Source organism: Dunckerocampus dactyliophorus, chromosome 7 (genome assembly GCF_027744805.1).
Source record: "Dunckerocampus dactyliophorus isolate RoL2022-P2 chromosome 7, RoL_Ddac_1.1, whole genome shotgun sequence".
NCBI lineage: Eukaryota > Metazoa > Chordata > Actinopteri > Syngnathiformes > Syngnathidae > Dunckerocampus > Dunckerocampus dactyliophorus.
Window position 1 is genome coordinate 1,902,501 of NC_072825.1, and position 26,923 is coordinate 1,929,423.

Here is a 26,923-nt window from a genome sequence, read left to right on the forward strand (position 1 = left end):
CCAAATACGCGTTTTTTATTCCTCTTGGTGACAAAAAGAACCTGCAGGGAGGCCCAGGCTGCCTCCTCTTTGCGGGACATAATGCCTGTTATAACAGGCGACGAGAGATTATGGCACAGTCATAAGATAAATGTTCAAAGTCTTTGTTCTAAGGCAAGTACAGCTAAACGCCCCGACCCCCCCGCCCTGCCCGCCCACCACCCGAGAAAACAAACGACGAAAGGTTGAAAAGGTCCGCTGTGACAATCGCACGTAGAAAAGAAGCGAGCGTGAGAAGTTCCGATGAGGACCGCGGGCGGCGGCGCCGTGCTTCTCCAGGAGTGAGGACGTGTTCTTCACCGTGCAAGCGCCTCAGCTTTTACTTCACGTTCATTCATTCATTCGTTCATTCGTTCATTCGTTCATTCATTCCTGTTGGGCTGGACTGGTCGCCAGTCCACCACAGCAGTTCCTCACTGAAGAGCACAGCCCTCACATTCAACAAGCTTTTTGGACAGCGTATCTTGTGATGGGACAGACAACACGATGGAAAGCTAAGTACTTTAGAGTAGTCAGTGCACAGCTTGAATAGCAGTACAGCTTTACTATCAGCACAACAGGCAGGCAAAACAAACCAGTAGCAAGTTAACTGTGTCTTGCCCACCGTGGTGCATGGTGGTGGTAGCACGCACGAGTGCTGCCGACACTGGGGAGCTGCGGGAGCTGCGGTGTGACGCACACGTTCTTCTTAGACCTCAGCGACCTAAATGCTCACGAGCGGCAAAACTCACAATTTTCATGATCTTTTGGCAAGGTAATTGTGTCTTGCCTGCAGCCTCGAGTAAGGCTGCACGAGTGCTACCGGCACTGGGGAGCTGTGGTTTACTGAGGGGAAACATGAATTCCAACAAATGCGACAATTGCGTCTTTTACAGTCAAGAACGGTGGTGGTAGTGTGCACGAGTGCTGCCGACACGGGTGGAGCTGCGGTGCATTGAGAGGAAAGTTGCATTCCAGCAGGTACGGCGGCATTCATGAATCAGAGCGTGGTGCCCTCCGTGCGCAGCATATCATGCATTGTCTTCCAAGCACTCTTTGATGCTTAAATGCTCAGCAACTTTATTTCGTCTTTTAGCAAGATAACGGTGTCTCTCCTACAGTCGCGGGCTGCACGAGTGCTGCCAGCGCCGGGGGAGCTATGGTTCAACGAAGGGAAACATGAAGGAACAAGCTGCGCATCTCTGCTCTGTTCCTTGCCCAAGAGGATTAAGACAGCGCCAGATATTCACACCACACATTTAGCATTTGTGTTTGGGCTTCTTATTATGTTGGAGAGGGGCGGCACTCATGCACGCTACCACCATCATGCATGACTCAGTTACCTTGCCACTGAAGTGTGGTACCAGCTAGTTAGACAATAGCGACTGCATGTTGACTCATTTTCAGTGGGTGGTAAGTCTACACTGCCATAGAAGCTGTACACTGACTGCTCTAAAGTACGTCCACGTCTGCTTTCATGCTCTTACATGTTTACGTGCTGATATCACGACTTTGTTGTTGAAATGCGAGGGCTGTGCTCAGATAGCGGATTCCCAATCACACTTAGGGACAATTTAGAGCCTCCAATGAATCGAACATGCATGTTTTTTTTGTTTTTGGACCTGGGGGAGCGAACCCATCTGAGCTCAGGTTTGAGCCCAGAACCACCTCCGGCTTTACGACGACAAGGGAAAAAAAAAAAACTTGCGAATTTGGCTTTGGCACGATAAATTTGATATTGTCAGGCCCGTCGAGTGGACCTGAGCCGTCCCCGCCCACTGTCAATCAACCAATAGATGATCAGTGATATCAATGATATACTGTACATGTGGACACAATCATCTCTCCGTATCAACACTCAATTCAACAATAAAGTCCTCCGCAAAAGGTCCAAAAAAACGTTTTGGCATGAGTTCTTTTTAATGGCTTGTGGTTTCAGGGGGGGAGGGGGAGGGGGCTTGGGTGGGAGTGAGGGCCAATGAGTCCAAAGAGCCCTTGGTCTGTATTATTTATCAAACTGGCACACGTGGAGGCGCAGCACCGACGACGACGACGACAAACAGTTCGCCTGACAGTCCAGACCTGCTGGTGAACTTCTACCACCGCCATCTTGTGACATCATCAGCCTGGTGGGTGGGGGGGTGGGTGATGATCGGAGTGGAATGGTGGGGGGTGGGGGTGGAGTGGCCTTTCAGGGCCCGTTCTCGTTGTAGTGCAACGAGATGGGGCGCTCGCGCTGCACGGCGGGCATGTAGGGCCAGTTGTAGCTGGAGCCCGACAGCAGCATGTCTCGCAGCAGCGTCTCGATGGGCGTCTTGCCCACCAGGCGCACGAAGAAGAGCTGCTCGATGACCGGCGACGACACGATGCGCAGCGAGGGCAGGCGCAGCAGCAGACGCCCGAAGCGGTTGGGCTGGCTGGGGTACTGGTTGCGCACGTACTCCTCCAGGGCGCACTGGGACTTCTCCTGGATGCTCTCCACGTGCGCCACGTCTGACAGCCCCATGGCGTCTGCGGGGGAGGAGGGACAACGCGCACATTACTTTACAGCTCATCACATGATGCCTCCCGTGGCGTGTTCACATCATCCAAACATAACACAGCAGCACATGGCAGAGGAGGAGGAGGAGACTAGAAAGAAAGCAAACAAGAAAAAAAAGAGGCTTCGCTACATGTCTTAAAATGCAGCCTGCAGCTCTGCCAGCTATCCGTCAGTCAGCTACAGACTCGGGAGCTGTAGGTTTGAGTGTTTCGTTTTTCTTTGGTGAATAGGCTAACCTAGCATGATGCGCTGTTCCAATGTGAGTGTAATCTTAGCACGTTAGCGTCACAGCTATGCTAGTGTGGCTAACGTTTGTGTCCTACACGTAAGAACGATGATGTGCTGAGGAGCGTAGTAGTCGCACACACAGTGTAGTATGTGTTAGGGTTGTCACCGGAGACCACGATAATGTTAGCGCCCCCCCCCCCCCCCACACACACACACACACACACCCCCTTCTGGCACAGCTGAGAGGGCGTTACGCTACACTCTTCACACCCTCAGCGTTGGGGGGGGGGGGCAAGAGGGATTTGTAGAAGGAGGTCACGGCTGCGTGAAGTTGCAACAAAGACACGTTTTTACTGTACGCCCCCCACCTGCGCTGACCCCCCTGTGAACCCTGGCCGTTCTTTCACAGCGGACACGTCTTTTGTTTTGACCTGTCGCTTTACATCGAGGCTGCTTCTTGTCACGCTTTGATGTGACCCCCCCAACGCCCCTCCCTGCAGCAACGACCACTGAATCAAATGATCTTTTTTTTTTTAATCAAGCGCCCACCCCCCCCCAGCTCAGCATGTTCGCCAGCCCCTGCGTGACAAGGCAGCGGCTGAGATTAGCGAAGCCTTCCTCGCGTGCCGAAGCGACATCTCAGCGGGCTTTCCGCGCCAAGCGAGCGCCGCCGCTCTCTTGTCCAGGCGGGGGCACACCGGGTCAGTGGGGGTGAGAGCGGCGGCAGCGCGGAGACGGCCGTCCTCTTGAAACTGCATGATGGGCACTCCGAGGGAGGCGTTTGTCTGGCCTTGTTAGCATCTACATTTTAATGCTACATCGTTCTCTGTCGGGAGGGTGGGGGCTGGAGGCGCGTGTGTGTGTGTGTGTGTGCACGAGTCACATGGTCTGCTCAGGGCTACGGGGGTTATGTAGGTCACGGCTGCGCTGTGGACAATACCGTCTCACTGCAACCCGCTATGCATATTTTAAGTCCAGAGGTGGGGCAAGCGGGGCCTGGGAGGGCGGGTTGTATGGGGGGTTGGCTGCTGGTGGGGGCGGGTGGGTGTTCTGGAAGGAAGCGATGGATGATGATGGCCGCCGAGCAAAGGGAGGAACACGAGACACATGGAGGGGGGAAGAAAAGGTAGCAGTGTTCACGTCTTCACCCCACCCGCCCCCCAACCTCCACGTGGCCCCGCGGGGTGACTGCGCATGATCCGTCAGCGATGTTGTGACAGCATGTGGTTGCCATGCCGACACGGCAGCCTAGCCAAGCGGCTCGGCTCACGCTTTGCTCCGAACTGAAGTTGATTTCATTTCCCTTCAGGATTAAAACTATGATTCATAACAGCAAATATAGAAGTCATACAAAATGCTTTTTCAAAATGAATGATGTATTTTATATGCATTTATATATATATATATATATTTATATTTCATTTCCTTCCAGGGGTTACAATTATCATTATTAATTATTGATAATAAAATTAGGATTAATAATTTCAAAAATAATAGAAATAATGCAAATTAAAAAAAAATCAATCAATAACATTATTTGAATTTCCCTTACGGGATTACTAATTAGGCTTAGTTAAAAAAAATATATATACAAGTAATAAGTTATTGTGAAAAATGACATTTATTCATACAAAAGTCAAACATGACCAATATATCCAGTATTTCCCGACAAGGATTAAATTCATGATTAATAACAAAAAATAATACAAGTAGTAAAAATGCTGTTTTTAAAAGTATTACCATTAAATATTACATTTCTCCGCAAGACTTAAAATTAGGATTAATACTCAAGAAAATATAGAAACAATTTTTAAAAAATCTGCAAAGCAATACCATTATACTGTATACTGTATATAATATATAATATATATATAATATATAATATATAATATATAATACTGTATATTTCATTTCCCTTTGGGGATTACATCTACGATTAGTTATTATAAAATAATATATATACGGGAAATATCCTTTCAGGGGTTAAAATGACATTTATTAATACAAATATAATTTTAAAAATAGATTTAAAAAATAGTATTAATAATAAAACAATTCTAAAAATATATATAAAGCAATACCATCATGTATTTACTGTATTTTCCTAGTATCAAATAAAATAATACAGTAAAATATGCAAACTATGCGATTTTGACACCAACATGTTTGTTATTACTGCGCTCTTGCTGTGTGTTAAAGTGCACAAAGGACGTACTTTAACGTGGGACGTGTGCTGTGAGATGAACGCCGCCTGCATGTGACACATTCTGCTGGTATTCCTTTCACGCAGCGAGGCGGAAGAACGTCTCTCGTTGGCCAACGTCTAACTCAGGAGTTGACTTCTCTGCTTGTTGTTCTCTGCTTGTGGCCTCCAGCGGAACGAAACATGCGGACGCTCGCCCTCGCCCTCGCCCTCGTTCCCACGCGTGACAATTTGAACACGAAAACGTTGCAGTTGGGAAAGCAGTCGCCTCCACTCACCGGACGTAAAGAGCACGATGGATTTGAGGCAGGAGTACTCGGCCGTGTCCACCTGCAGGGCCTTCAGCTTCTCCACCTGCTCCTGGAAGACGCGGATGTGGTCCATGAAGGCCACAACGCGCTCCGCCGACATGGGCGAGGCGTGCAGGCCCGCCGCCGCCAGCAGGGGCGCCACGTGCAGCGGCATGGAGCACTGTGCGGCGTTGAGGACGAAGAGCTCGCTCCACGACATGCGCAGCAGCGCCACCTAGGAGGACGACGACGGACATCATTAGTTTGTTAAAGCAGGGGTGTCCAAACTTTTTCCAGCGAGGGCCACATGGTGAAAAGTGAAAGGATGCGAGGACCACGCTGATATTTTGGAAAGCAACACGGAGACAGATGCTCCGAAGCGAGATGAAAATGCTGCTAAAAATGGCCTCTTTCCCACAAGAATACAAGTTTATTCTTGGAAAATTGCCACTTTTGTTCTTCATTTGATCATGATTTTTGTTCTTAATATTTGGACTTTATTCCCGAAAGCTGTTTTTTTCCATTTCTGCTGATTTTTTTATTTATTTTCCAACTCTTGGATTTCAGCTTCTTCTCGGAATTAGACCTTTATTTCCATAATATTTTTTATCTTTTCCAGAAAAATGATGTATTCTTTCTTTCCTTCAACATTGTTACTAAAATGATATTTTTCCTCATGTTACAAGTTTCGTCTCTAAAATTGCAATCTTCTTTGTCATTAGAAAGCCATTTTGTGTCGTGATGTTTTGACTTTATGCTGTTTTCCATTTCTGCTTTGGATTTTGTTGGTATAATTTTCAGAATATTTCAACTTTCTTCTTGTATATTTTCTTCTGCTAATATTTTCACTTTATTCTGATGTTATAAACTTTATTCACTGTTTTGGACTTAAAAAAAACATTTTTCTTTAATATTTCAACCTCATGCTTTTGACTGATTTTCCCATTTTTGCTGCTGCTGTTTTAAAGTTTCCTCGTTAAATTACATTTTTGGACTTTACTGCGGGCCAATAAAATTACAGCCGCGTGCCGCAAATGGCCCCCGGGCCGCACTTTGGCCACCCCTGGTTTACAGGGTGGACGCTGACACAGGCCACAACATTAGGTACACTTACTGTACATCACACTTTGCATCTGGGATATTTTTCTATGTTTTACTCACCTGCAGAGAGTACCAGGCGTCTATTCATGGTAAGAAACATCTGCCCATCATGAATCCCTAATTCCTTTCAGTCGTGTTGAAACCGCCAACTTCAGCTTTGCAGACGCCACACTAACGACACGACACAGCCAGCTCGTGGCACCGTCACGTCTATTTGGCTGTCAATGCTGTTTCTTTCATGTTTATTCTCATGTGGTTTGGAGGTCAAAGTGCACGTTTTAATTAACGCTCGTGCTCACATACCAGCGCCAACGCTTTAAAGCCTTGCGCTCGCCACGTATCGTGTCGCAAACACGGTTTTCACTTTGGTTTTTATGCTTATTTTAGCCGCCGCTTTTTTGATCTTTTTGCTTCGCCATGCTGTTCATGTGCTTCTTTTCGAACATGACACCGCAGTGGGTTTTTTCCCCCCACATTGTGTGGAATGTAAAATTTGGTTTTCCACCGAGGCCCGCGTGCAGAAAAACTGAAGGATAAATCGTGTGAAATATTTATTTTGCAGTGTTTTTTGTCATTAATTTCTTCCAAAATGGCCAATGATAATTTTGCCTCTGTTTTCGTACAATATTGCAAAACAATAACAAAAACAAACTACAGTCATACTTCCCAATTTTCCCAGTTTTCATGAAAATGTTGCCTCTGTTTTCAGATACTGTCGTATTGCACGTAGTTTGTTATGTATCTTTTCATATTTCCCAGCTTTTTGTATTTGTCACTTTTTGTACAGTATTGCACACAACAAATTACAGTTAAAGACGGCTTTCATGTGTTTTCATTTTCATTCCTCGGTTTTCATATATTCTCGTTTTTTTTTTCAATATTATATATATTATATTATATATTATATATTATATATATATTTTTTTCAATATAATATATTCAATATTGCACGTAACAAACTACAGTTTGTTACGTACACTTTTTGTAGGATTTGGTTTAATTGAAAATGTTCATAAAATTTTGTCTTGGTTTTTGTACACTAGCTTGGTTTCGTACAACATTGCACGTAACAAACTACAGTCAAATCGTGGTTTTTGTATGATTCCTTTTTTGTCAAAAATGTTTGTTAAATTTTGCCTTAGTTTTCGTCAATATTGCACAAAGTTTGCACAAAGTCATACAAAGTTTGTGTATGATTCATTTATTGTCGAAAATTTTCGTTACATTTTGCCTCAGTTTTCGTACACTCTCGGTTTTGTACATTATTGTGTGTAACAAACAACAGTTAAACCTCAGTTTTTGTACGTCCCCAATTTTCATATGATTCGGTTTTCAGTGAAAATTTTTTTAACAGTTTTCCTCGATTTTCGTACGCTGTTGTTTTTTGCACAATATAGCACGTAACAAACTACAGGTTTCGTACGGCCCAGTTTTTGTATGATTCGGTTTCATCAAAAATTTTCGTTGCATTTTGCGTCAGTTTTTGTAAACCGCCTCGGTTTCGCACAATATTGCACGTAACAAACTGCAGTCAATCCTCGGTTTGCGTACGTCCAAATTTTCATACAATTCGTTTTTCGTCATTTTTCAAAATGATGTATGAGTTGTGTGTTATTTACTGGTTTATTATTTATTATTGTATCCAGCAGTAACACTCAATCCAAAACGTACACATGGTTCGTCAGCAGCACGCGGGGCGCTGTGTTGGTTTGTTACGTGCAGTATCGTCCGATAACCCAGACTGTACAGAAACCAAAGCAACATTTTTGTCAAAAACCGTATCGTAGGAAAACTAAGGCGTTCGAAAAGCAATGTTTGAGTGGCCGAGGGCCAATAAAAAACTATCTACGGGCCGAAAGTGTAAACTTTCCCGTCCATGCAAATGCCGAAAGCAGACGTTTGGCAGAAAGGCCAAAAAGCAAAGAAAAATGAGGACTTTTGTTGTTGCGGACAGGCTGTTGGACTCGACAAGACGAATGAACACGTCGCAGCGCGGGCGCTCACCTGATCCATGAGCTGCAGGTCGGGGAAGAACGGGATGTTCTTGGCCCACTCCACGGCGCTGAACAGCAGCCTGGCGGCCAGCTCGCAGATGTTCTCGATGCCCATGAGGTTGTTGCCCTGCATGCACTGGGCGCCGTACCGTGACGTGGGGTACGGCTCGGCCCGCAGCAGCAGGGAGATGAATCCTGACAGGTACGGCTGGCTGTTGTACGGGTCGCCGCCGTTGCTCAGGTACTGACCCGGGCTGCTCTGGGAGTTGGACGTGCGCCCTCGTTGTACGGCTGATGGAGACAAAAACAGACAAAGATCCGATATTATGTGCTCATGATGTGCATGCCTTTACAAGGGCTGTGGAGGGAAAATGTGTTGATTTCAAGATGTGTAGCGAAGCCTGCTTTTATTTCCCTGTCCTCCGTGATCTTCTATTTGTATTGCATGTATATTATATATGCCTTCATGCATACATGTATTCACTATATATTTTGTTTATTAATATAGTTATTAGGGCTGTCAAATGAGTACAATTTTTAATCAGATTAATCATGGGTTTCAAATGAATTAATCATGATTAATCACCATGTCACACTATGTTACCTTATATTACCTCATGGGACTGTCCGACATCCAAACGATCACGAGGAAACCTAAAAGAGATTTGTTTGTTTTCTGTGGAAAACCTTTCCATACCAGTCCGCCCCCTCCGGGCACCAGTGGACACATGTATACACTAAGCCCCGCCCTCTTTCTCTGCAGGGAGGCTCAAACGCCCCTTTTGGAAAACACCTGTTCAGTCATCCCCGCGTCTGCTGTCACACGAACACAACACGGACAACGAGGACGGCAGCGAGGGGGAAAAAAACGAGGCCGAAAGCGACGTCAGGAGGCGATAAGGTGAGGAGAAAGGACTTGAATGCAAAGAGTTTACATAAAGAGACAGGTGGAGGCCTGGAAGGCTGCGGGGGGCGGGGGAGGGGTTCGGAAAATGCAGCGCTCCAATCAGCTGTCAGCCCCGACAGCTGTGTCGACTGAACGCAGCTCGAAGGAGGTCGAGCTTTACTTTTAAACTTCTGGGAAGGAGAAGAAGAAGAAGAAAGCACCTTGGCACAATCGCCTTCCCGGTGAAGTCCGGACGACCCGTGTTCTGGGAAAGTGAATGCCAAACAAGAGGTCATGTGGCAGGCATGACCCAGAACCACAGACCCCTTTAAAGCTACTATATGTAAGAGCTGTACCTCAACAGAACAGCTTTAACACATCACGTTCATGCTAACTGCCTGAGCTAGCACTTTGCGATGTTGGTGGACCAGCCAGGACACCTCTTGGGTGGTGTTAGCGTTAGCATCAGCGCTAATAACACAACATTTAAATAAAGCAAACCGTTTACATCAAGACAGAGACAAGCTTTGCTAGCATGTAGCACATTCGGCACTATTGTTTGCCTGAGCCTGAAATGACTCATATTTACCTCAACAAAAGCGTGTATCCCACTTTCACTTTGCATGGATAACAGCAGGGGGAGCCCATGGAACACATGGAACAGTAAAATGACGCAAATTCCAAAAACTCACACAAACAACTGCATGACAGTAATGCTACAGGTTCACGGAACAAAATGGGAGTTAGCCAGGCTAGCAGGAAGTTATCCAGGTGCCCAGTAAGTTAGCCAATCTACCAGGAAGTTAAGCGAATCTACCAGAAAGTTAGCTAGGCTACCGGGACGTTAAGTTAATCTACCAGAAACTTAGCGAGGCTACCAGAAAGTTAAGCAAATCTACTGGGAAGTTAGCCTGCCTACCTGGACGTTAGCCAAGATACCAGGAAGTTAGCTAGACTACCAGGGAGGTTACCAAGTCTATCAGGAAGTTTGCCAGGCTACTGGGAAGTAATCCAGATGACCAGGAAGTTAGCCAGCCTACCAGGAAGTTAAGCGAATCTACCAGGAAGTCGGCACGGCTACTGGGAAGTTAAGTTAATCTACCAGGAATTTAGAGATGCTACCAGGAAGCTAAGCAAATCTACAGGGAAGTTAGCCTGCCTCCCTGGAAGTTAGCCAGACTACCAGGGAGGTTATCAAGTCTACCAGGAAGTTAGTCAGGATACCGGGAAGTTATCCAGGCCTCCATGACGTTTGCCAGGCTACCAGGAAGTTATCCAGATGACCAGGAAGTTAGCCAGCCTACCAGGAAGTTAAGCGAATCGACCAGAAAGTTAGCCAGTCGGGTTAGTCGGGACGCCTGTTAGCTAACATGTAGACGGATAAACAAACAAACTGTGCTTTTCCCCTTTATTAAAGGAACTTTCTCTTTTTGTGTTCCACCCCAGAAAGTAAATGGTAGAGTCTGTTTAATCCTTATGTAAAAAAACAAACAGTAGCCTGCTGGCTAGCATTCTAGCTACAATTTTTTTTTAGTTTTGTCGTTTTGCGTTCTGAAATGAAAATAAAAAATAGTCACACGCTAAAGTGATTTCCCACAAACCAGGAAGTAGCCTGCTGTTTAGTTTGTTTCTCATAATATTATGACTTTTGCATGATGTTCTTTTTCCTCAAAATATCATGGGATTATTCTCATAAAATGGCGACTTTTTTCCCGTTAAAATACAACCTTTTTCTTTTAAAATTGTGACTTTATTATTTTTTATTTTAATTTTCCAAAACTCCATCTTTCTTCTTGTAAATTTTATTCGCGTAATTATGACTTTATTTCCAAAATATTTTCACTTTATTGCCCTAATATTATAACTTTTCCCAAATTTAAATTTTCCAAAAATGACAACTTTATCAGTTGTTTTGTTTTTTTCTCATAATATTATGACTTTTTAAAAAAATGCCATGTTTTTTCTTTAATAATATTTCAATTTTATGTGACAAATGTGATGTTATTTTTCCGCAAAATATCACAGGTTAATTCTCATAAAATTGAGACTTTTTTTCCCGTTAGAGGACCCCCTTTTTCTCTTCATATTTTGACTTTATTCCCATAAAATTACAGTGTTTCTTTTCCATTTATGCTGGGGGGGGTTTTCCCAAAAATGTCATCTTTCTTCTTGTAAATTTTATTCACGTAATTCCGACTTTATTTCCATACTATTTTGACTTTATTCCCATAATAGTATAACTTTTTCCGCAACATAATTTCCCAAAAGAAATGGCAACTTTATTAGTAGTTTTGTTTGTTTCTCATAATATTATGACTTTTAAAAAATTCTTTAATATTTCAACTTTATTATTATTTTTATTGTTATTTTTCCTCATAATATTACATTCTTCTCAAAAAACAACAACTTTTTCTCGCTATCTTCCAACTTTTCTCTCTTAATGTATTTACTTTATTCTTGTAAAAATGCTTATTTTTCCATTTGGGGCTGCACTTTGGACGCCCCCGTTCTATGTCGTAAACTGCGAGAATTCCCAGTGAGACGCCCAAAGAGCTCCCGTCCCGTCGTCTCCCGTTCTGATGCGTACCGTAAAAATGAGGGCGCGGGCAAGCAAGGGCAGCGTGGCACGCAAGCGGAGGTACCTTTGGGACGTTTCAGCTGCCACTTTCAAAATGCCACTTCAGCAAACGGCAGCTGGCGGAGCGCACGCCTCGCTGCCTGGATGCCCCGGATTAGCCCGCGGGGTCAGACTGCTAGCGGAATTATGGCGGCGAAATACAATTAAACCCTCGCAACATTTGGACCCCAAGGTCACGGTGCCGAGGCCGCCGCAGACGCATTACAGATTTGGCTCGCTGCGACAGTTGGCTTTAATAAGAAGCTTTTTTTTCCGCTTCTAAAGCTTTCACCTCCCAGTGGAAAATAAACAAACACGCGACCTCACATGAACCCCGTCCAGATGATGCATGGTATCGCGCGCCGCCGATTTACAAGATTACAACAACCATCTGTTTAGCTCGCTTAAGCGTGCCATCCATTTGTTTGCATTGCTATTCTCAAAAGTCAACAAGGGGGCCCATTTTGGTGGTACCCTCGAGTACCAAAAACATTTAACGACTGATGATGTCAGTGTTTGGGGCGGCCCCCCCGGTGGCCGCTTAGGGAGAAAAGAGAAAATGCAGCTACAAAAGAAATAAAATCTAAAAAACACTCATCAATGGTTGACCATTCTAAACATACCGAAGTGAGCTGAACTGATGGATATTTAAATCAGGACGTTTTTTTTTATTGGCCCTCCGAACATTCCAAAACACAAATGTACAAGAAAATAACATTTAAAAAACAACAGCAAAAATGGGAAAATTTTTACGACAATATAGATGAAAATTAGGAGAATAAGACATAACATTAAGAGGAAAAATGAAGATTAAAAAGTATATTTTTTTAATGCCATAATAGTTTGAGAAATAAGTTGCAATTTTAGGGAAATAGGTTGGGTAAAAGTTATAATATTACGATAATAAAGTCATAATATTAACAGAATAAAGACGTAATAAATTGAAAAAATAAATTGAAATATATTTTTTAAAAAATCTAAAAAAGCAAAAAAGTGTAATGTAAAAAGAACACGGCCCCCCCAGCCCCACCTCTGATTTAAATCAAACGTAATATTTACTACTGATATTAAGACGTCAAGACGCGCTTTGTTGGTTGCTCCCATGATGCCCCGAAAGCAGGGGTGCCCTAACGTTTTCCACCGAGGGCCACATAGTGAAAAATGAAAGGATGCGGGGGCCAATAAAAAGCAAGCTGCGGGCTGAAAATGGCCCCCCGGGCTGCACTTTGGACACCCCTGCTGCAACGCTTGAAGACCTTGTTGGTGGAGCCGCCAAATTCCACCATCACTTATCGTAAAGATGAACTCCATAAGAGCGCACGCTGTCAGCCATGTGTCATGTGACACCTTCCTGCCTCTGCTGCCTTTATTTTGGCCCTGAGCTTTGACCCGCGGGTCGGCGGGTGTGGGCACGGCTCCAAGTGGAATGAAGATAGGAAGGCAGCCGCGTGCGTCAACATGCAGGTGAAGGTCACGGGAATGGGAATAACAAAGATAATGAACACATGAATAATAATAATAATGAATCCATTGCTCAGACCCAGTGCATTATGGGAAAACTTATTTATTTCATTTTAAACTCGTATTGTTTCATGTTTATATACGTTCTCAGGTGTATACCTTTTGAGTGTTAAGTTGCTGTGTGATGAGTTTAGTGTTCTTTGTAAGATGACACTGAGGCAGACTGGTATATAAAGCTGTTATATATAATAACCTCCTGCCTTTCCAGTGGGTCGACAAGCTCGTCGAGAGATAGCTCATGATTGGCTCCTGCCAAAGAAAGACTCACTGACTCGCGAGCGGCACAGTATTTAAACAATCAGTAGTACTTCTGAAGCGAAGGAGATGTCACAAGATTACAATTTAGCCATAAATTTGGGAGGGGTTTTTTCCTGATAAGGAAACGAAGGTCATTTGCAGATTTTGCCGAGACCTGCTTTTCATTTATCTCTGCCACTGAAAGAAAAATAATATCCCAATGGTAAGCCATATTTATGAGATAAAAAGTCGAAATTAGCAGAGACAAGCTGCGCATGTGCCGAGTGCAACGTGACGAAGGCTCCAAGCGCAGTTTGCATCGCATCATTTTGACTATTTAGCTTATAATTATGACTTTTTATCTTGCAATTTCGACGTTTTATCTCATAATTATGACTTTTTATCTCATAATTTAGACTTTTTATGTTGTAATTTCGACTATTCAGCTCATAATGACATTTTATCTCATAATTTAAACTTGTTATCTCATAATTATGACTTTTTATCTCGCAATTTTGACTTTTTATCTCAATTATAACTTTTTATCCTGCAATTTCGACTTTTTATCTCATAATTTCAACTTTTTATCTCATAATTATGACTTTTATCTCCTAACTATTACTTTTTATGTTGTAATTTGGACTATTCAGCTCATAATTATTACATTTTATCCCATAATTTCAACTTTTTATCTCATAATTATGACTTTTTATGTCATAATTTAAACTTTTTATCTGAAATTTCAACTTTTTATCTCATAATTTCAACTTTTTATCTCATAAAAAGGCTGTTTTATAGTTGGCCCTTGGCACGTTCTGAAAATACAATTAAACAAGAAAACTAAAAAATGACAGTAAAAAAGGCAGTCTTTTTATGACAATAAATACAAAATATTCAGACAATAAAGTAATAATATTAAAAGAAAAAATAGTATAAAATTTAAATATTAAAGACTAAAATATGTCATTTTTTTAGCGACAGAGAGAGAAACAAACATTTTTAGGGTAATTACTTTGGGCAAAAGTTAGAATATTATGATAATAAAACCCAAATATTATGAGAATAAATACATCATTTTACAAAAAAAGGAAAGAGAATCAAGTTTCAATATTTGTTTGAAAAAGAAAAAAAAAGGAAAACAAGAACAGAGTTTATGGTCGCCCCTCACCACTTCACCGTTGGAACATCGTGGCCTCACTCTATCGCAGTTTTTCAAAAAGCTATTTTTATTTTTCCGAGTAGGCATTTTTGTGACGCTCTTTTGAACGCATATTGCTTCGAGAAGCCAAACTCCTTACTGGTCAAACCCCAGCGACTACCTGGAACCACGTTCTTCACCCTCACCGAAATCCGACCAGAACCGGACTTAGGAGACCAAGCGGGGGTTGAGTCGCTGCTGACGGACTCCACTGCTGATGGGGATGTGAAACAACTTCATGTCCAAAAATCCCAACTCCCCCTTTAAGGCAATACAAGACGCTGATGAAATTCATTCTCACTGTCGGGTCTGGAATCCGAGAGATTACCGTGAAAAGTTCACACTAATAATACGCTTTGCCACAAAGCTGAGATGCAGGCTGGGTTTTTTCTATAAAAAACCTCTTTGCATTCTACAGTACACGGGCTGGGTTTTAAAAACTTGTCAAAGCGGCCCCCGCATCCTTTCATTTTTCAGCATACGGGCTCGGTGGAAAAAGTTTGGACACCCCTGATGATAGCGCTGACAGTGCACAATCACGGCACGCCACGAGAGCTTGTGCACGGACAAGAGAGTCCATCCGACGGAGAGGGAAGGCGTTCGTGGATTGCAAGGGTAGAGTTTGGCGTGCGGAAGATAAACGAGCCGCAATGTCAACAACACAAGAAGAAGAAGAACCAGACAGGCCCGAAGAAGCGCAGGCGGCGGTGGCGAGTCGCGAGACGGTGACACAGACGCAGACAGACAGACGCGGAGGGCAGAGGAGGAGGGGGCAGCCTTACATGCAGAAGTTTGATTCCCCCCCGCCCCTCTTCTGCTGCGAGGATGCTGCAGTCTCAGCCTTTCAGACTTTGATGAGGCGCTTCCTGAATTAATTAGTGAAGAGACTTGGCCGTGCACTCGCTGACTCTGATTCACGCTATCCTTACATCCACTTCTCAGCCAGCGGCACACATCCCAGACACACACAGCCTGCCATGCTTGTCCAAAGAATCCCCTAAAAGTGACTTTGCAGGTCAGCTGCTGGAAGCCCTCGTTTGCTTTTAAGTGCTGCCAAACACGGCGGGATTTAGGACCCTGTAATCAAAGCCTGGTTACAGATTAGCGGTAGGCCAACGTGAGCGAGCAAAAATTCCGTACGTGAACATCGGAAGCTGATTTGTCCTCCCGCAAAGTGTCGCACGTGCGTTTAAACGTTCCCGGGAGCCACTGGCAGATGCAGCGTTATTACGAGTGACACCGAAACGAGACGGGCACAGCACACGTCTGTAAATGTTAACGTGAACATCCTGCTGTCCTGTCCTCGCAGCTCGGCTTTCGTTTCTTCCATGCGTGGAGACGAGGGTTAAGTATTCCCTTTTTTTTGTTGCACTTTTCCAAACTTCTTCTTGCCCTTGTAACATTTGTTTATTTTTCAGTCTTATTTTTTAAAAATATAACAATATTTATTATAAGTGTCCACAATTTGCAGACGTTTATGAAAGCACTCTTTCATGCAAAATTATTATTTTTTTGCACTTTTTTTTTGTATTTCAAAAACTTTTTTCGCCCTTGTAACATTTGTTTATTATTTTGTTGTCATTTTTCAAAATGTAAAAATATTTATTACGTATAAGCGTCCACAATTTGCAGACGTTTATGAAAGCACTCTTTCATGCAAAATGAAAACATTTTTAAGCTTTTTTTAAAAAATATTTTAAAAACTTTTTTCGCCCTTGTAACATTTGTTTATTATTTAGTTGTTATTTTTCAAAAGATAAAAATATGTGTGGTAAGCGTCCACAGTTTGGAGATGTTTGTGAAGGAGCTCCTTGATGCAAAGTGAATCATTTCTTTTTTTTTTTTTACTTTTTTTATATTTTAAAAACTTTTTTCTTGACCTTTTAATGTTTGTTTATTTTTTTTGTTCTTATTTTTCAAAATATAAATATTTATTTTAAGCCTCCACAATTTGCAGATATTTAAGAAGAAACTCTTGAATGCATTTTTTTTGTATTAAAAAAAATTATTGATCTTTTAATGTTTATTTTTTGTTCTTACTTTACGAAATATAAAAATATTTATTATAAGCATCCATAATATTTGCAAAGTTTATGAAGCACTCTTTTGTGGTTTTTTTTACATGTTAAAAACCTTTTTCTTGACCTATTGCTGTTTTTTTGGTACTGATTTTCCAAAACATAAAAATATGAATTATAAATGATACATTTGCAGACGTTTATGAAGTCTTTAATCTTTAAGGCTTTCTTTTTCTTGACCTTTTAATGTTTTTGCTTTAATTTTTTGTTCTTAATTTGCAAAATATTGCAATTATAAAGGCACACTTTCATTCGAAATTAATAATTTTTAAAACTTTTTAAAACGTTTTTTCTTGATCTTTTCAGGTTTTATTTTTTTGTTCTTATTTTTCTAAATATTTATTATAAGTCTCCACAATGGTTGCAGAATTTTATGAAGGCGTGCTTTCACAAAATAGTTTTTAACTTATGAAAGCGTTTCCCTTTTCATGTTTAAGTTCTTCCTTACGTAAAAGAGAATTCCACTAGTCCACTAGTAAATTTCCCCGCTGTGGGATCAATAAAGTACATACAAATAGTTTCTGCACAAGACAGAACATCGATCGCACACGTTTTTCTCGTAATCACATCATAAAAACATGAAAAAAAACAACTCACTTCAAGAAATGCAAAAGGTTTGCTAAAATCCTAAAATTAAGAAAATGAACATTTCAGCTTTTTCTTTCTTCAGTGATTTTTGTTGTTTTTAAAAAGTGTTATTTCTACGATGTGCCGTAAGCCAATGAAAAACAAGCAAATGACTCCTGTGCCGTACTTCGGCGATGTGACGTCAGCAACCACAACTCTCAGCAAATATTTAGCTCGTTAGCGTCCTTCGTAGCGAGCGAACAATGGCAGTTAGAGAGAAAAGGGGAGTGTTATGGGACCTTTTCGGTCCTAAATAGAGCATTATTTGGGAGGTGCACGTCCCGCTTTGGCCTGGAGACTGAACTTGAAAGTGAATGTGGTGAAAAGCAAGAAAAAGGGCAGCTGAGGGAAGCGTATTGAGGCGTCCGCTATTAGGATTTGTCAGCGCCTAAACAAGCTAAGTGAAGGATTTCCGAGTGTACAGCTTGGACGCCGCAGGCCCGCTGGGAGCGCCGATTAGTCAACAGCGCCTGTTGAACTTTAGCGCTCCGGTGGGACGGCAGAGCCCTCCGCCCCCCACCCGCCCCCGGCCACAGGTTCTCACATTTGGACTTTGACTCCTCGCTCGCGCTGCTGTTAATGTTGTAGTTTTGCTTGACCTATATTCCACAGGCGCCGCGCTTTGCCGCGAGTGCAATATGGGTCACAGGAGGCGGCAGAGTGTCCCGCTGTGCGTGTTGAATTTGGGTATTACCGAGCCATGTGCTGCACACGGCTGCCACGCTGGGAGAAACACGCAGAATGATTGATTGGTTTTGTTTGGGGTTTTTGATGTGAATTCATCTGCTGTTCTGCGTCGTTCTAATCCGGATCTGGCAAACGAGCGCAACACAAAGCTGGACAACTTTCATGGCCACAAAAGCCGATCCCGGCGCTGAGGTTCAGAGCTACAGGACACCTCGTCACGTTCAAATGTCATGTGTGACGTGTCCGATAACTTCAGCCTGGTGACTCTCGTTGAAAAATGGACATGTGGCAGCTCAAAACACACGCTAACTTTACCAGCCTGGGGAACCTCACTCCATCGCTTTCTGTACAGTGAAGCACACTTTCACACTAGCGTTGCACATTAACTTCCTGTTTCGATTAGTTCCACAGCCTATTTAGGCAGCAAGCTAGCTGAGTCTTAAATTGCATCCTTTCGTGTTATGGAATTTCATGTTACAGCGTTTCATGTTACAGTGTTTCATGTTACAGCGTTTCGTATTACAGCGTTTCATGTTACAGCGTTTCATGTTACAGCGTTTCGTATTACAGCGTTTCATCTTATGATGTTTGATGATCCAGCGTTTCGTGTTACAGCGTTTCAAGTTATTATGTTTCGCATTACAGCATTTTGTGACACGGTGCTTCTAGTTGTGTTTTGTGTTCTTACATTCCGTGTCAGGGCATTTCACGTTATGGGGTTTCACGTTACATCATTTTGTATTGTTTTATTCCACAAAATGAGGGAATTACCCCCACCAACCCCCCACGGAAGAAAGATTCTCTGGCTTGGAAAGACGAGCCTGCCGGCTGCCAATGCTCGCCGCTGCGCTGACCCCGCGGACTCCTGAAGCGTGGAGTCTGCCACCTTTGTCACCTGCAGTACCGGAGAGGATTTGGAAGGAGAGTTAAAATGCGGGAAATCATTTGAACGGGGGGGGGTGACAGGAAAGAAGGGCAAAATACAGGAGATTCTTTCTGTGGGAAAACGGGAGGCTCGACAGGAACGACCTTCTCTGTCAGACGCCATCGACGAGGAGAACAAGCCGAGGTTCTGTGGGGTTAGATGACGACACCGCCGTCGCAGACATGCCACCTCGCAAGGAGGTCAAACGTGCCCCCGGGGTGCAGAAGGCACAAAATGAAATGTTCTCACTGTGAAGAGGCTGTTAAACTTTCAGCGTGACTTCGGAAATGTCATGAACGCCACATCAAGGCCGACGCTGGGCTAATTATTTAACAGACTAAACGCTGGCGCTTACGTCTAATGAAGACGTGAATGTTTTTTAGCAACCAGATGCCGCTCGGCCCTGGGGGAGGTTGTCGTCAACAAGCATTTCAAATTGAACATTTACAAAAAACACATTCCCAAAAAATGGATGAAATGTCAAGCTCGTTCTGCGCCTTCCAGAATCATCGGGATGCGTTTGAGAGTACAAATGTCACCAGAGCACAAACACGGCGTTACCTCGGCAACCTGCGCCCAACCCGATGAATAATGCACAGCGAGCGTGACTGATGTACGTGCGCGCGGACGACGGCGCGCTTTTAACGGCGGCCCGCTCGCCGCCGCTCGCACGCTGTTAAATTTACTGTGGCTGTCGCCATGAAATAATCATGCCCGCGTCCTCAAATATTCATGTTTACACCGTTTGTTTGCCTTGAAACACGCGCTTCCTGCGCGCTGCACAACCACTTCTCCGCTTCTTATCGATGGGCGTCGCCGCTGCGTTCAACGACTCCAGACGCGATGAGTCACTCGCTCAAGTGAGTCGGGTACTCCATTGGCTCGTCACAGAGCGCGTTGCGTCAAGCGCCACATGTAGATATGCCAGGGATGTGCCAGGGATATGCCAGGGATGTGCCAGGGATATGCCAGAGATGTGCCAGGGATATGCCAGGGATATGCCAGGGATGTGCCAGGGATATGCCAGGGATATGCCAGGGATATGCCAGAGATATGCCAGGGATATGCCAGGGATATGCCAGGGATATGCCAGAGATATGCCAGGGATGTGCCAGGGATATGCCAGGAAGTTAAACACGTTTCATCTCCGCTTCGTCATAAGGGTGACACAGCATATTATTAGCTCTTTGCTGGGGGGGTTTCACAATTTTCCTGTTGTTTTTTTAAATTTTCCAAATATAATAATAATTTTCTTCTTAAGTAATCTTTGTAAATTTTCTTCCTGTAAAATTTTGACTTTTTTCCCAGATTATTATAACTTTTCCCCATCTTCATTTTTACAAAATTTACCATTTTATTTGTTGTTTTGCTTGTTTCTCATAATATTACGACTTAAAAAAAAACTAAAACTAAAATGACATCATTTTTCTCATAATATTAACAGTTTACTCCCGTAAAATTCAGACTTTTCGCTTAATATTTTGACTTTATTATCATAAAATTGTACCTTCTTTTTCCATTTGTGCCGTTGTTGTCTTTTCCCATATTTCAACTTTTTTCTGGTAAATTTTCTTCCCTCAATTATGACTTCATTGCCATCGTGTTTTGACTTCATTCTTGTAAAATTATAACTTTTACCACAAACTAATTTCCCAAAAATTGCAACTTTATTTATTTTATAATGTAATATTATTTATTATATTATTTCAACTTAAAAATATTTTTTCTTTAATATTACAAGCTACAAAAATGATATTACATTCCCTCTTAATATTACGACGCTATTCTCGTAAAATTACGACTTTTTCTCGTTAGGTTATTTTATTTTGACTTTATTCTTGTCAAATTAATTAAAGTTTTTGGGGTTTTCTTATAATGTTATAATGATCAGAGAATAAAGTCAGAATATTATTTAAATAACTCATAATTAGAAGAAGAAAATTTACAAGAAGAATGTTGAAATTGTTGGAAAATCTAAAAAAAAAAAAGAAACAGAAATGAAAAACCAGCAGCTGTAATTTTACAAGAATAAAGTCAAAATATGAAGAGAAAAAAGTCGTATTCTAATGAGGGAAAATCCTAAAAAAATAAAAAATAAAAAATAATGTCATTTTAGTAGCAAAGAGTTGAAATATGAAAGAAAAATATGTTATTTTAAGTCGTAATATTAAAGAGAAACAAACAAAACAAAATAAAGTTGTATTTTTTGGAAAATTAGGTTGGGGAAAATGCTAGAATGTTATGGGAATAAAGTCAAAATATTACCCAAAAAATGTTACAAAGATTACTTAAGAAGAAAGTTGAAATATTTGGACATTAAAAAAAAAACAATAGCAAAATGGGGGGGGGAAGCAAAGAGCAAAGTTGGTGCTAATAATGTGCTTGTTCAGCAACATGACAAAGCTGAGATGCACTTTTTTCTTGGAATACATCTAACGTCTTAGCATTGGCCCTCATGTTTTACCATGTGGCCCTCGGTGTCAAAGGTCGGATGCCCCCGTTGTAGTCGTTAAGGAATCGTTCATGACTCACACCTACACCCATGCCGGGAGTCGGTGAGACACGAGTCCTCCTGGAGTATCCGTGAATCAGCCCAACTTGAGTCTTTGTGGCGCATCCAGCTCGGGCAGGGAGGGGAAAGGAGGGTTGACTTGATGCGAGGAGCGGACCCGCTGCTTTCTAACACGCGCGCAAATGCAGTAAGAGCAACAGTTGCGCAATTGATGAATGTGACTTTTTTACAGTTCTTTTTTCAATTTAGCGAGTGGTTGCGGGGGTGAGTTGGTGAACGACTTGACTCAGTCAAAAGCTTGCGAGCTTTGAACAATTTGCTCGTGACTCGACCGTCTTAATGCTCCTTCTCACAGTGGACGCTCCTCGGGGGGCCCTCAGGCGGGATAACATAGGGGCTCCAAAGTGGACAAATGAGTGTTGATAAACAGAAGCCGGCCCACAAAGAGGATTTGAGGATAGCGTTTAATCCCACTGACCTCGAACGCACCAAGGAGAGAGCGAGGCTCGCGAGCTCAAAAAGAAAAAGTCAAAGATGCTTTATTTGTCCGTTAGACTGGACATCCGTCCGCGATCAAAACGAGACTGCAAAAGTCCTCCCGTCGTATGCTCGTATCGCGTCTCACTGTGACTTCGTTTGACGCACATTGAGGGCAGTGAACACATCAGCGGCCGTGACCTGATTTACAAGTCAGCGTTCCCTCATTTCGGGTTTCTGATTATGGAAAAAAAACCAAAAAAAAACCGACATCAATAAATCATTTTGATTTATTTCCTAAAAATCATGCAAATTATTACCTGTACAATTCAGTGAAAATGATATGTTTAAAAATAACATATCAAAATATATATATATATATTATTTAGTGGAAGAAGCTGAACTTTTTTGTGGACTACTAAAACCTGCAGGAGTGCTCCAAAAGCCTCAGATGGCGAGGGCACCTCTCCCCCACTCCAGGTCACCCCACGCATTTCTCAGCTGGATTTACTGTCGGTCCATTTTCTCTTGGTGAGCCTCATTTGGCTGCTTGAGGCCGAAATAGTCGTCTCTTTGCAACTGTTCATGTGCGCACTTATTTTTCACATTTTGACCCCGAATGTTTTGTTTTTTTTCAACAGCTTTCAAATGATGCACGATGGTCTCGTATTCTTCGAAGTAAAAAAAACAACAACAACATGTGATTTGAACAGGTTCGTGTTGCACTTTTGCGGCATTTGTGCATTTTTTCACCTGTTGGAACCTCCCCAAATTGCAGGCACGCGACCCGATTGCGCAATATGCTTGCTTTTTTTGCTGTTGTTGTTGCAGTGAAGGCGTTGTTGCAGCGACATCAGGAGATTTCCTCGGGTTTCAGTGCACAACAGCATGACTGAGTTAGTGTGGCTTGCGGGTTTTTGTACAGGATATAGTGTACACACACACACACACACACACACACGCACACGCACACACACACACACACACACACAGGGCATGACCCTTGGGAGCTGAGGGATCATCTCAGGCGACTATCTCGGAGTTTGAATGCCGACTTTTGCCTGCCAGCAAGCCAGAACGTCAAAAACTAGCCGCATCGCAACCTATCATAACAGCCTCCGCTTGATTTCTGCCGTTTTTGAGAACCAGGCGTACATTTTCGAGATATCTCCCTTGACGCAAATGCTACGCAGGCTGTATTGGAATCGCTAAACTGGATGAGAATAATCCTGTACGTGACCCACATTGAGGCCGCCGTTTGAAAAACACGTCAGCGCCAATTAATAATAATTAACAAGCGGGGCGAGCTGCTCAAGCCTCCACCGACACGTTTTCACGGCTCCTCTTTTGGCGCCAAGTGACCCGTTGTTAATCCGGCACAGCACAACAAACGCAGCGGCGTCCTGCGCTTCGCGGCTGCGGGTGTCGCTGAGCAAACGGCGTCATTAAAAGACAACACAAAGAGATGACAGGAGGATTCTGGTGTTGTTTGGCTTAATTTGGTGCAGGAATGTGAACCGTAGTGCTGCAGGTGGAGGATGATTGTTGGTCTCCATGGCAACAGTAATGATGATGAGTGCTTAGAAATGTACAGGTGCATCCGGATAAATGAGAATATGGTGGAAAAGTTATTTGATTTCACTCCAAACTAAAGCCTAGGAAAGTTTTTGCAGTTCATTTTCTTATTGGCAGTTTTTCTAATTTTCCAAGAGTTTTTTTAAAATTAGCAGTAAGTTTATAAACACTGCAGCTTTTGGATGAAATTCACTTTTCAAAGATATTCTCACGTACTGCGATGCACCCGCGGATGGCGAATTGTAACCTCATCATGAAAAGTGTTTGTCAAAAAAGTGAACAAACGATTGTTTAAATGATTAGGATTATGTTTGTAATGTTGCATTCAGTTGAAACAAACACGACCCCCTCCGCTGACATCCAGCACACACACCGGCCTTACCTTCTCTCCTCATGCCGACTTTGAGGCACTTCTTCAGGCGGCAGTACTGACACTGGTTCCGGTGGTGCTGGTCGATGGGGCAGTCCCGGTTCCCCCGGCAGGTGTAACTGAGGTTCCGCCTCACGGAGCGCTTGAAGAAGCTCTTGCATCCCTCGCAGGTGAACTGACCGTAGTGCTTCCCGCTCGACTTGTCACCGCACACCATGCAGTCCACGTTGGGCAGCTTGTCCCCGGAGAGAGCGTCGTTGCCCGGCGTCGAGCCGTTGGGAGTCCCCGGCGCGCCTCCGGGGTCCTGGCCGCAAATCTGGAGCTGCGAGCCCGGGTCTGCGGAAATGCTCTCTGGCCACTGGTTTACTACCATTGCCATGCTATCCACGAACACTTTGGACTTTGGCTTTTAGAGTGGAAAGTGCGCAAAAACGGGAACGAGAACGTCCTCGCAAATGCAGCTGGTGTTATTTTTTTAATGTAATTTCTTTTCTTGTGTGGATTAAAGTTCAGACGAGCAGCAGCAGCGGGGGATCATGACCGATGAGAGTCCCGGTGCTGGCGGCCGCGCACAGATCCATAAACACGTCCTCCTCCTGGAACCAGCGTCCCGCGAAAGGGAAAGGGAGTCCAAGGAAAAGAAACGGTGGGTCAGCGTGGAGGCGCTCGAAGTTAAAGACTAATAGTTACGCTCAAAAATAGTCCCGAAAGCTGCACGCTTACACTTCTTCTTCTTCGTGTGAAGTAGTCCCATCCACGTCTTCTTTGGAGCGGCGGAAGGCGGAGATGAGCCTCCGGAGTCCGGTCCTTTTTGGGATCAAGACGCGAATGTGGCGCGCGTTGCCTTCATGGGAAGACGCACAAACACGCACTGTGCACGTCCACGTCGCGATGCAGGATGATGATGATAATGGTGGTGATGGTAATGATGATGGTGGTGGTCGCACAACACGGGTCACCTCCGTCCCAGCCAAGCTGCACTTTTGGGGCAAAGTGTCACCGGTAGGCTGTTAACCCTCCGCCCCCCTTCCCCCTCACTCCGCCCCTTGGCCGCGGGCGGGCTCCATATACGGGCCGGAGCGTCGTATAAGGTCATGCCGCCTCCCATAGCGGGCAACCCGCGTTGGGGGCCAGGCAGCGCCGGCTGTGATTGGCTGCTCAGTGGGCCGGTCAAACGCGAGAAGCCCCTGGTTGGACGGTGGTGAGTTTGGGAGACACTTTGATTGACAGCAACGAATGTTGCAGAGACTTTGTGGACGGGCTGAAAGGCAAAGAAAATGGAATTATTTTTATTTGGTCATTAATGAAATGGTTTAGTTTATTTGGAGCATGCATGAGTGAGACGTTTATACGTGTGAGCAGGAGACAATACAGTCTGTGTAATGATGCACGGCTTATTCAATCGAAAGAATTAGATATCGGATTGTATCGTGTGGGCGTTTCTGCTGATAGTGACATCGGTGCGCGAGTGAGACCTAAATGAGAGTGCACTGTGCTTCACAGAGCAACAAAGCTTGCTGGCTCCTACGTCTGCAGTCGGGGTTTATTTCCAAGTTTGGCCTTTGGATTGTAAATGTGCAACTTGCAAAGACCGTAACGCACCACTTATGTGAGCGGGGCAAATAACAAAATAATGATAAGAGGCAATAGATACACAGCACATGGCCGTCTTAGAATTGCACCTTTCGATGATATTAGTCCACAGTTTCGTACTTGGCACTCATACGGATGTTAGTGCCACGTAGAAATGTGCATCAGAAGACGATGCGAGCGTCTTAGTCACATACACAAGAATGGAGTGGCGATACGGGATACGGCGGGAGACAAATAGAACGCAGAGCGATTTGTGAGGTGTTGGCAGATTACGCTGCCGATGGGGATGTCATACAGCTTCATGTCAAAAAACGATCCCTTTCGATGACACGGCAGGAAACATTTCTAATATCCGTCTTTGAAAAGGGCGGTTCCGGTAGTGACGTCGGCAAAGGCGCAGCGCTCATCTAGGCAGAGTAAACACACGAGAGAGAATGGACGAGACAGAATATGTTTACAGTGATTACAGCGAACATCTGAGCGACACTAGAGGACGAAGAAACATCTGGAGATGAAATAGAGCCTTTTTTATTGTGTAGTTCACCGCCGCCCCGCCCCCCACCGTCAACATCCATCCATCCGTCCGTTTTCTTCCGATTATCCGGGTCCTGGTCACGGGGGCAGCAGTCTCAGTAGGGAAGTCCGGACCCCTCTTCCAGTTCCACCGGGACGTTCCCAGGCCAGCTGTGAGACATAATCCCTCCAGCGTGTCCTAGGCCTGCCCCGGGGCCTCCTCCCGGCTGGGCATGCCCGGAACACCTCACCAGGGAGGCGTCCGGGAGGCGTCCTGACTCGATGCCCGAGCAGCGGCTCTACTCTGAGCCCCTCCCGGATGACCGACCTCCTCCCCCTATCTCTTAGGGTGAGTCCAGCCACCCTACGAAGGAAACCCATTTCAGCCGCTTGTATCTGTGATCTCGTTCTTTTGGTCCCGCCCCAAAGCTCCTGACCATCGGTGAGGGTGGGAGCATAGATCTACCAGTAAACTGAGCTTTGCTTTCCGGCTCAGCTCTCTTCACCACGACGGTCTGCTACAGCGGCCACTGCTGCAGATGCTGCACCGATCCGCCTGTCGACCTCACGCTCCAACCTTCCCTCACTCGTGAACAAGACCCCGACACCACCTGGGGCAGGACCTCATTCCCAACCAGGAGGGAGCAATCCACCCTTTTCCGACTGAGAACCATGGCCTCGGTTTGGGAGGTGCTGAGTCTCATCCCAGACGCTTCACACTCAGATGCAAA

At 44.1% G+C, this 26,923-nt stretch overlaps 1 protein-coding gene and 1 long non-coding RNA gene across 2 annotated transcripts in view; one reads left to right on the forward strand and one right to left on the reverse strand.

Moving 5' to 3' along the window:
* The window catches only part of LOC129185018 (uncharacterized), a 41,221-nt gene extending 35,077 nt beyond the window's left edge, over positions 1–6,144 (forward strand). Inside the window, exon 4 of the long non-coding RNA XR_008572023.1 lies at positions 5,164–6,144. This is a non-coding gene — a long non-coding RNA (uncharacterized LOC129185018). The remainder of the gene's footprint in view (positions 1–5,163) is intronic.
* nr2f5 (nuclear receptor subfamily 2, group F, member 5) overlaps positions 1–25,105 on the reverse strand; it is a 25,794-nt gene extending 689 nt beyond the window's left edge. The window contains exons 1-4 of the mRNA XM_054781648.1: positions 24,099–25,105; positions 8,387–8,667; positions 5,270–5,516; positions 1–2,529 (exon numbers count right to left, since the gene is read on the reverse strand). The exon at positions 1–2,529 is cut by the window's left edge and continues 689 nt beyond it. Coding sequence (XP_054637623.1) covers positions 2,210–2,529; positions 5,270–5,516; positions 8,387–8,667; positions 24,099–24,465 — 1,215 coding nt within the window. The 5' untranslated portion in view covers positions 24,466–25,105 and the 3' untranslated portion in view covers positions 1–2,209. The remainder of the gene's footprint in view (positions 2,530–5,269; positions 5,517–8,386; positions 8,668–24,098) is intronic.
* Positions 25,106–26,923: the final 1,818 nt, after the last annotated feature.